This window comes from Larus michahellis, chromosome 4 (genome assembly GCF_964199755.1).
Source record: "Larus michahellis chromosome 4, bLarMic1.1, whole genome shotgun sequence".
Taxonomy (NCBI): Eukaryota; Metazoa; Chordata; class Aves; order Charadriiformes; family Laridae; genus Larus; species Larus michahellis.
In genome coordinates, this window is record NC_133899.1 from 49876010 (window position 1) to 49887140 (window position 11131).

Genomic DNA, 11131 nt, shown 5'->3' on the forward strand with positions numbered 1-11131 from the left:
ATCATATTTAAATTACTTGCCTAAAGCAGATAATGTGAATACTCCCCTACAGGTCTAAGTCTGATCTTGTAGCAGGACCGGAGGACTCCTGCTAAATTCAGCAGCAGCAGCGGGGATAGTAGACCACTGGGCTAATTCTTGATTATGTTGACAAACTTCCATAAATCTGGAGTAATAGCGATGAGAAATAATTTACTCCAAATTTATGCTGATTTATGTCACTGCTGAATTTGGTCCAAGCTCTCCAGTGGTGTGGTTATTTAAGAAATCTTAGCTCTTGCACCTTAGAAGACTCAATCATGCTACAACACATAAAAGCATTGATATTCCATGCCATCCTTGTCAGAGATGATATGGGGTCTGCTGTGCCAGCCAGGGGCTACAGGCCATCTCCTCAGTTTCAACATTTTCTTTAATTTTGTGTGTCCCCACCCCGACATTGTGGTTTAGGTCCTTTTAGCTAATTAATTCTTACATCTTTAAGCCACACATGATTTCCATGGCTTCCAAGGAAAGTTGTTAATGAGAAAAGAGCTTGCTAATCAGCAGGTCTTTGCTCTGCCAAGAACCAATTTACCAGATGTCCCTGATGTGCACTTACTGCTGCCCATCCCAGGAGAAAGGCTCAGGCTCTGCTTTGTTGTAAACTGGCTCATCTAGCTGTAGGTCTGAGAGGATGTGCTGTGCCACAAAGAACAAGCTTCTGATAATCATTATCTGCAAAGCCCCTTGGAGCCACGCACAAAGGAAGAAAACTTACGTTGGCTTTTTTCCAGCGGACATCTTTACCTCAACTGACATTGAGGAGTTCCTGCGAGAGGCTGCATGTATGAAGGAGTTTGACCACCCGCATGTCACTAAACTGATCGGTAAGCCAGCACTGCTGCTTGTGGAGCTGCAGAGCACCTCCCGTTCCTGCACAGTCCCACACAGCCTCACATACGCACCCCCACTGCTGTCCAACAGCAGTGTTAGTGCCGCCACCTCTGTGCTGTCTGGAGTCGTGCGTATATCAGCATTGCTCCTTCCCAGGCCTAGAGGGAGTTGGAGTGTGTGTAAGCGCTCACAACACTTGCCCTTATACACCGGTAATAAGCATTTCTTATTTAAGCCGTTTATTTGGTTCTTGCAAATCCTACATGGAGAGTGTGGCTGGCTGAGAAATGTCTAAACTCCTGTGAAATGCAGACAGGTGGGTTGGTAGGCAAATAGAGTGAAAGGAGATTGTGCCTTTTTGAAATACTGTGTAGGAACTAAGACATTAATGGGTGGGCATTAATGGAACATGGGCAATTTCTGGAATGTGGAGGTTGCTCTGTAGACCCTGGGGTTTGTGGCTGTCTGGTCTGGAGTGATCCTGGAAACATTTATAGCCAGTCCTGCAAGTAGAGCTGAGCACCACTGGGCACTTAGTGTTGCCTCTGAAGTAAACAGGGTTAGAGGTGCCTTAACTCCTCCTGGCATGAAGCCACGCAATGGAACTTGGAGCATGGAACCTACCCACCAAAAGTGCATGTTCTCCTCCAAATGTGTAAGAGAAAGACACAGCAGCCTGTAAAACTCCCCTTGGGACTAATCTGTTTGCTAAAACCCCTTTGCTGTGTGTGTCCTCATTAGGAGTCAGTCTACGGAGCCGTCCCAAGGGCCGTCTCCCAATTCCCATGGTGATCCTGCCCTTCATGAAGCATGGAGACCTTCATGCTTTTCTGCTGATGTCGCGGATTGGGGAAAACCCTTTTGTAAGTCTGTCACGGAATCACGGAATTTTTCAGAGTTGGAAGAGACCTCTAGAGATCATCTAGTCCAACTCCCCTGCTAAAGCAGGATCGCCTAGAGCACATCACTCAGGACTGCATCCAGGCGGGTCTTGAAAGTCTCCAGAGAAGGGGACTCCACAACTCCCTGGGCAGCCTGTTCCAGTGCTCTGGCACCCTCACCGTAAAGAAGTTTTGCTGTAGAATTCCTTCTGGGAGAGTATGGATTTTCAGAGAATGTACTCGGGTTAGTTTGGTGTTGGTCTCACAAAGGTGTTGGCAGATGACCAGATTTTGATACCAGAGGAAGTTATTGGATGTGATGTTGACATATTTAATTCCATGCATGTTGGGGACCAACTTGTCCATTCCTTTCTCTCTATATCCCCCGACCCTGCTCAGTAATCTAGCAGCAAATCTTTAAGTTTGCCATACACGCTTGAAAGCTTCCAGGAACAGGACTTAAACTGTAATTTCTTTCAGAATTTGCCTGTTCAGACACTCCTCAAGTTCATGATTGACATTGCCAGTGGGATGGAGTACTTGAGCTCAAAAAATTTCATACACAGGGACCTTGCAGCTCGGAACTGCATGTAAGTGACCCGTGAGTTTTTTGGGGAAAGAAAGAGGGTGAGAGAGGGATGAGAAGCCTTTCACGTGACAGAAGTGGGGAGGGATCTTGTCTGAGAATGCTGATCCTTGCATTTAAGTGACAATGGGCACAGGGGAGCCGTGCCCATGAGGGTGGGGGTGTGTGGTCGTGGTGGTGCTGGTGGCAGGGAGCAACTCTTAATGTCCCACTGAGCTTCCAAATCAACCCTATTTATAAGGAACTTTTCCATCATTGGTCTGCACATGTATTTGCATAGGGTTGATTACAATATGTGTTTGTAATTAGTCACTCTAATGGCTGCGTGTCAGCATGGGCTATTTGTTCTGCAATATAATGTAACCAACAGGAGAGAATGGGTTTGGCTGTGTTAGGATAAAGGAACTTTCACTGTAGCCTGAAATCTGTATTTCTTATATCTATTTTGAGGACTTGGATTATCACAATATAAGAAATGCAGAATTTCCCTAAAAGTTTGTGACGAATGGCTTATGTGGAGAATGCCTTTAGAAATAATTGCATGGTGAACACATTGTATGATTCCACATTGCTGTTCTTGTCCCGAAACTGCCTTGCCTGCTTTGAAGGGAAGAAAAATCCTTTTTTTATCCTTTTCCCTCGGCTTCTTCACTGAGAATGGAGTAAGGAACAACTCATTCTGGCAGACAGAACTCTGCCTCTGAATAAAACCACAACAACCAGTAAAATTTGCAATGAGACACAGATTTCTAAAGGCATTTGAATGTCCAGATGTACAGGCAGGACCCTGACAGTCATAATGAAAAATGATGGGTTAGCCTGCTTTGACATTTATGAGAAATCCATACTGATTTCCTATTTTTAAACATGTAAAAAAGTACAGACTTCCTTCAGAGCAAGCTGAATGTCTATTTCATCATGTCTTCTGTGAGAGGCAGGGAGTCCTTTATGAGACCTTGGAAGCATGAAGTCTTTTTGGGCTTTACTTGCACTATCTACCAACGTGTCTGGGTTTAAGTGGGTGACAGAGAAATTCAGACCATTAACCAGGTCTGGAGAGAAGATCTTGCAGATGTAGTCTGAGCAGTCTAGGCAAGCATGTATGTTTTTTGGTTGCCTCTACAGGGTGTAGGCCTTAGTGGTAGCAATGAGCGCTACAAATGTCCTCTGTTTATCTTGGAAACTGCAGAAAGTATCTGAGTTCACTTTGGCTGACAGAGTAGACCATCTGAGCATGGCTATTTCCCTACTTTCTTAGTCCTAATTATCTCCCTATTAGTCTCAAGGAACTGACTTGAGACCACTAAACTATTTCACATTGGTCATCAAGTAGATGAAGTCATTATCCCTCTGGGCAATACTTGGTGAACGATATACTTCAGTTCCCTGGCCAGACAGTCCTGGATGTACCTCTTTTTTGCCTGAGGTAGACAGTAAATCTTTTCTCAGTCATTAAAACTTTCCCTTAGGTTGGATGAGAACATGAACGTGAGTGTTGCAGACTTCGGGCTTTCTAAGAAAATCTACAGTGGAGACTACTACCGTCAGGGCTGTGCTTCCAAGCTGCCAGTGAAGTGGCTTGCTCTGGAAAGTCTGGCGGATAATCTGTACACAACACACAGTGATGTGGTGAGTTTTGCTTTGGTGCGTTTGGGCACCAACTGTATTCCTGCTGAACTGGAGGAATCCTGTATTCATGGGGGTGGGAAAAAGCCCTGTTGACGGGAAAGGGAGCTTGCCTTGTGTTTGAAGGACAGTGCTACCTCTGCCTTGGGTGCTGTCAGAACTCAAGACTAAAAATATGTGCAAGTTGTTTATGGCAGAAGATATGAACCCTTTTCCTCTGGTCCTTTGGTCCTTCATTTTTCAGTGCTTATCCCCATCCCCTCCTTCACCTTTCCCGTTCTCCTCTTCCTTTCTCTCTGTTTTGTGCAGTCTCTTCTTTCTTTTACTCTTTCTCCTTTTTCTTCTGCGTGACAATTTGAAGGTGACATTTGAAATGCATGTAACCCACACACTCATGTACCAGTGAAGTGTCCTACAGAAGGCATTGGTGGAGCTTCATAGACTCTGAATGTCAGTGTTTAGACACTCCTCTCCATAATTTCACCCATGGGGAGTGAAGCTAAACCCATTCATCTGAAATTTTTGCTTCCTTTCCCTTTGTGTTTTGTTTTGTTTTGTGGGGTTTTTTTCTGATACCTTCTCCCCTCTTCCTTGCTGCCTTTTGACCTGATTTCACACTAGTTTTGTCCTTCAGGCCTATGGACTTGCCTTCCCAGTTATCCATGTCACAGTGTCCCTGAAGAGAGCACCAAGAGTGCCTTGTAACTTGGCTGCTGTGTTGCCCAGTGATTGCTGTAACCATCATAGACAGTGTTTAATGATTGGCGATCGCTAGTTCAGACGTATTACAGTATTATTACAGTATTATTACAGTATTATTACAGTATTATTACATATTACACTGGACAGGGTTTTGCTTATGAAAATAATTATTTTTTGCACCTAACAAACCTTGCAGTTTAGTTTAAGTGTAGAAGTACGACTGATGCAGTGTAAAGCACAAATGAACGTGAGCCATTGCCCTGCTTATTGGCTAAATTCCTTGCCCTGCTTATGGGTTAAATTCTTCTTTTGTTTGTGCCTGTACATTTCCAGGAACTCAGAATCTGTCTCAATGAATTAAGAAGCTGATTTGTGAGCCCCAAACCAAAATCTTCTTGTAGCTGGGAACCACAAAACTGATATTGAAGAACCATGAGTAGGAGATGCTTGGGGGAGGCCTGCAGGTGGAAGACAGCAGTAGCTTCCAAATCTTCACCTGCTCCACTGCAGGATGGGGCCAGGCAGGGCCTTCAGCTGTCTTCAAAGATGATGTGTCAGGATCAGCAGCATGTGATGGGTCGTTTCTTTCTTTTCTAGCTAGAGTTTGGATAGTTCTTGCATCACTGCTGCTCATGTAACAGTGGTGCTCCCTGGACTGGGAGGGTCGGCACAGTCTGAGCATACTGAAACCCCACCCCAGCGATCAGGGAACTGTCTGTTCAGTTTTTCTGTGTGCTGTTCCCTTTTAGTGGGCGTTTGGGGTGACCATGTGGGAGATTGTGACCCGAGGGCAAACCCCTTATGCTGGCATTGAGAATGCAGAAATCTACAACTACCTCATCAGCGGGAACAGGCTGAAGCAGCCGCCGGAGTGCCTGGAAGATGTGTGAGTATTTCCTCGCCCTGCTGACATGTGATTCCTTGAGAACTTTGGCTCACTGGAAGGAAACAGGGGCAGCTGGCTGGGATGCTGATCTGAATCTATCCACTTCCCAGTACACAGAGGCATTCACTAGAAAGTCTCTGGGTTAGCTACCAGATACTCTCTGCTGGCAGAGCTCCCTGGAACCTGTGGTAGCTACATGAGCAGCTAACTTGGCTCAAGGGTTTGAACAGTGTCAACATTAGCAGCCCTTGGCTTTGTGGAAACTATAGCCGTGTTTCCAGAAACTCACTGCTCCCTAGCTTCTCAGGCCAGCGTCTGAGAAAAGAGATGAGTTTCGTGGCACACCCTGAAGGATGAATAGAAAAGCAATCTAGCAAGACTACAAGGAAACTGGATTGCAGAGACACTGTCCTGCATACGTCTTTCAAAGTTGGGCCCAGTTTTCAAAATTGTATCTGCTACTCTCACAGAAATAGCAGGATGAAAGAGAAGAGGGCAGACAGGAGGATCTAAAGTTCTGTAGATCAATGTCCCACCTTAAATTACAGGTGGAAACAAATCTTGCAGATACTGGTTTCAGAGATCTTCAGACTTGCAGGAAGTACTCGGGTAGACCAATGGGCAGCAGGCAGCCACATGCTGCAGCCTGTGCTCCTGCCTTAGTCCTGCAGCCAAGGGAGCATTCTTGGCCAGCAGGTTACGTGAAATGGTTGCTCAGGAGCCCTTGATCCACGGATGGCAACTGGAGTTTCCTGGAATCCACACGTGGGGCTGCGGTCCCTCAGGGAGTGTCACTATAACTTCTCCCAGCGTAAAAGCTTGCCTAGTCCAGAAAAGGTGAAATCATTTCACTGAGTGCCCAAGCAAGTCTCTTTTCTCAGCGTCCTGCCCAAAGCAAGACATAACTATGAGCATTGATTTATTGCCCTTTTCAAGACATTCCTTGTGTGTGAAATGGACAACGTGAGGTCCTCTCTCCTCCCTCTTCCCTCTTGCTGTAATGGTGGATTATTTCATGTGGTTTCCTTTCTCCAGCCTTTTTTCCACATAGGGAATAATTTGTACGCGTGTTATTAAAGCTGTAGATTTTAGCTTCTCAGCAGTTTGTTGTAATTGTTCTACCACTGCTTAAATTCATTGTATGTCTGCATCTTGACTGCTGTGAGTGGCTTTTGTTCCAAGTTGTGAAGTTTGTGGACATACGATGTTAGAGGTGCCAAAAGTAGAAAAGAGATTCAAAAAAGCTGCTAGGCATTGAAGAAAAATCCATCAAAAACTACTAAAAAGGTACAACCTCCATTTCAAGAGGCCTTTGAGCTACAGGTTATTGAGACCTGAGAGAATACACCATAAAGATCTCGCTACATGCTCACCCTCAGCTTGTGTGCTTTCCCCAAGCATCTGCCACTGGCCACTGTCAGAGGCAGGGTACTGGGGCAGTTGAACTTTTGGGCTGATTCCATACAGCCAGTAGTTTTCTACTTTTCTTTCAAGTGAATTTCTGCTGTTTGCCAGCGAGGATAAAAGAATTGGTGCCACAGGATAGGAAGTTTCTATTTTACCTGGAGCATTTAGAGTTATTTCTACTGTTTGTGAGGGACCTAAATCAGGATTAAGACAACTGAACCGTAGAAGCTTTCTGTAGAACTACTGTGAGATCAAAAACAGTCTTGTAAAGCTGACAGCAAGCAAGGGACACAAAGTAACATAAAAGCCATCATTAAATGCTCTTTTTCCCAGTAAAGGCCATATCGGATTTTTTCCATTTACAAGTTTAACTGAGGTTCGTTTGTCTGCGGTGTTTTTCAGTGCCAGTACTGTGCTTTGTTCCCGTTCCCTGCAGAACTGGCAACAATAACGCCATAGGAATGCAGCTGCCAGTCTTGTGGGTGATGCACAAAGAGGAGGAGGACAATGGCTCTGGCCGCGCTCCAGCCCAGTGGGCTCCGGCGGGAGGCCTGGCCGGCGGGAGGCCAGCCAGCACAGGCGCTGAGCAGCAAAGGCGGCCGCAGAGGGAGCAGAGCTCCTTGCCCCTTGCCTGAGCGCAGGCCATCAGAGCCAGCGGCGTCTCCTCATGCTGGCCCTCAGGCAACCAGAGTTGAGGTAGCTGGCGTTTGACTGCAAGAGAAACGCTGTAGGACGGGGCCTGAGGCTGGTAATGGCACCGAACATGTCTTCTGCATAGGGGTGGTGCCTTTGTAGTAGAAAGGCCATTTCAGCATCCCTCGTCCAGCAGTGAAGCTGCTGTCCATTCCTCCACAGCCCTCTGAACAAACCCACTGTGCCTTTTTCCAGTCCCGCTGGCAACCTGTCGGGCAGCAACAGCGGCACACCTCCATTACGCTGGGAGCACTGAGTTAACACATTGTGAAAAAAGAATATTCAAAGAATATTCTGGAAATAACTTGCACCTCCCTCAGCTGGATCTCTGTTTTCTTTTTTCCTGTGTTTTATCTGCTCTTGAACTAGAATTTGGAGGGATGGCTTCAGCCGCAGCAGAGGTTGTCAGGATGCTTTTTGTGAATAAATTCATAAGCTATTACTAAGTGGTGTCACACTCACGGTCCTATACTAGCTCTCCAGGGACAGTGGAATGAGGTTTTTACCAAGAATTTCAGCATCCTTTGACAGGGCTTTTGGGTTTTTTGTTACTGTCTAAATAATGATTTTGACAAAAAAGAATGCCTTTGAAAATGGGAAGGAACAAGGAATTAGATCCATAATGCCTGCCCACGTGCTGTCACCTGTGCAAGGCCAAAGCCGATAGGTTTTAAGGAAAGCGTCTGTGCTTTCTAAGCTACACTGCACGGAGCCCCTGTTCGGAGGTGCAGGGGGTGGCGGCTCTGCTTCTCAGTGCTCTCGTCTCCCTCTATTTTGCAGCTACGATCTCATGTGCAGATGTTGGCATCCGGAGCCCAAGCTGCGCCCCAGCTTCGCAGTGCTCCGCTCTCAGCTGGAAATGATTCGGGGGAGGATGTCTGCACTCTCTTCCAGTCAAGATCCTCTCTATGTCAACATTGGAAAGGACAAAGAGGCGTCTGCGAGTGACCCTGCCCTGCACGCCTCCTTTGGAAACATGGACGGTGAAGAGACTGTTGCTGGGGCAGCTGCTGCTGTCACAAGTGACTATCGCTACATCATGAGCCCCTTGTGCCTTGGAGATGATGCCGAGGGTGAAAGGCATCCAGATGGGCAAGAAGGGGAGGACAAAAGCCTTCTGTATGAGCTGGAGACAGGAGAGAAAAGTTGTTAGCCTGTACATAGCAGTGACACTCTGCTTCCCTGGGACGGGATGTGTGCAGCCACAGTGCCGTGTCGCCTGGGGCTCTGATGCCGGATCTGGAATGGCATTGAACAGCACTGGCCAGAGCTCTTGGGCAGCTTTTGTTGCTTTCACCACCTGTGTGGGCTGCAGTGGCGGACGGCTTGGAAGGACCACAACCCCAACAATCCCTTGGATTTGGGGGAGGGGGACAGCAGGGTTACAGGTTGATGGCATCCTGCTGAAAGGAGTTCAAAGCTAAGGTGGGCGGTCAGAGTCTATGCTCTGCTCCTTCTCACTGACTGCTGGAGCAGAGCTGAATACACCTTCTGTTCAGTCCGTGCTCGCTCTTGTGTAGATGTTGTCTTCAATCCTGGCTGCGTGACTTCGGGACTGGTACCTCTGAAAACACTAGTGGGTATTTACACTGTCATTCAGGACAAGAGGGCAAAATTCCCCTTGTGTTCACTCAGCAGTACTGCCTAGACTTGTTGCCTACCTCAGTGGTTCTCAAACTGATCTGCAGATCTACCCAGAACTGAATTGAACATCTGGCTTATTTCATGCAGTGACAGTTGCTGCTTCCTCAGTTCGGGGCTCTTTTAAGAGTTTCAGACATTTTGATAAGCGATGAAATTAGAAAAAAATGAAAATCCAGCATCCCTCTTCACCCCACATACCTCCTTTATGTCTTTCTTTTTCTTCTGTTTGATGCCAATTCAGGCCTGACCAGACTTGCAGCTGGCATTAAAATGCGAAGGGAGGGAGAGCAGCTGGCATGTGTGAGGACAGAATCCAACTTCAAAGGCATGGAAAGGAAACAGTGTAGAGAGGACTTAACAGCAGTATGGGGAAACAGTGCTCATTAATGCTAAATGCTGCCCTCCAGGAGAGGAAGGAGACAGCTTAGCTACAGAATGGCAGACTTGCTTCAGTTTCAGCAGGAGCAGGATTCAGCATTTGCTTTAAAATAGGATTCGTTTAATCTTTCTCTTTAACAGTCCTATGACTTTTTCAGGTAACCAAGTGCTGTAGCTGCTGCAGTGCAGGTGTGAAATCGGTTTTGGGAAGGTGTGTGTGTGTGTTGGGGGGAAGGGATCAGTTGGGAGATCTCTTTCTGAAGAGAGAGTCCTCATGATGAAAAAGCTTGAGAACCACTGGCCTTCCTATTTAGGAGGTCTTCTGGCATGCTATAAAAGCCACATCAGAACATAGACTAGTATCACTGCAGCCTTCCAGACAGGGCAAAATGAATGGTTTTGCCCTTTGGGTTTTGTTTTGTTTTCCAATCAGCATGTCTGACTCACTATAACTGCAAGCGCTTGTGTGGTTTTTAATAATTTAATATTTTACTGTAAATCAGCATTTGTTTTGTGCAGTGGTTCCCAGCAAGGAAGTGCAGTTACATCTTACTCTACTTATCCTAAATATTTGCTAGATCTTAATTTCTTTTATTTCCAGCGCCCTGAAAACTCGGCAGTATCACAAGACTTAGGATTCCACATTGCTCTTTCTCAGAAACAAATTCCACAAATGTCATCCTTTGCTGAGTTGGCAAAGGTGGGACCAATAAGTCAAATGAGATTGCAGACTTGATATCAGAACACTCCACCGTGCGATGCCCAGTATGTGCGTATTGTAAGTTTTGGGGCTAACTACAAAATTCAGGTCCGGTTTCAGCCCTTAATGAGGACACTTTCTAGGGAAGGGGAATTTCAGCCTGGGGCGTGGGCATGGGTCCTTTCTGTAAAGTTTCCTACTGAACAGTGATGTCCTACAGACATCTCTCAAAGTTCAGTGCAGTTTCTCAGTTGCAGATACAAACTGCACCATCTTATACCCCAGGCAGTACAGAGTTTTCATTTAGCTGGAATGCTGTAAATGCAGGTGAGAAGATAACACCTAACAAAGGGTAACAAAAACCTGTGCGGTGCACGTTTGCAGTGAGGGCAGAAGGCTATGCGCCCTGCAGCTGCCTGGGAAGCGCAGATGTACATATAGACTCTAACTTTGGGAAGCATGTCTTTAGTTTTTATGCATTTTTTAATAATAAAACATGTACTGTGTCTGAGTCCCAGCCTCGTATCTGTGGCGGAGTTTGTGACCATGCTCGCTTACTGAGTGGGGTCATAGCGAATCTGTCAGCCCCAGATGAAAGACGTCTTTCTCCCTTCACCAAACATCACAAGCACGATTAAGCTACTTCTTGGAGGCAGAGAACATGTGTAGCTTCCCCTGGCTGCAGTTACTCTGCATTGCTCCAACCTTGAGACTCTGAAGGCCGAAATCTGATGGGCACGGGCCGGTGGTTC

The 11131-nt window shown here is 46.4% G+C and overlaps 1 protein-coding gene across 9 annotated transcripts in view; it reads left to right on the plus strand.

Annotated features, from left to right (window-relative positions):
• TYRO3 (TYRO3 protein tyrosine kinase) overlaps positions 1–10891 on the plus strand; it is a 45302-nt gene extending 34411 nt beyond the window's left edge. For all 9 annotated transcript variants that reach the window (XM_074584616.1, XM_074584609.1, XM_074584614.1 and 6 more), the window contains 6 exons: positions 777–869; positions 1618–1739; positions 2238–2347; positions 3813–3972; positions 5421–5557; positions 8438–10891. In XM_074584616.1, coding sequence (XP_074440717.1) covers positions 777–869; positions 1618–1739; positions 2238–2347; positions 3813–3972; positions 5421–5557; positions 8438–8810 — 995 coding nt within the window. In that variant the 3' untranslated portion in view covers positions 8811–10891. The remainder of the gene's footprint in view (positions 1–776; positions 870–1617; positions 1740–2237; positions 2348–3812; positions 3973–5420; positions 5558–8437) is intronic.
• The last annotated feature ends 240 nt before the right edge of the window (positions 10892–11131 follow it).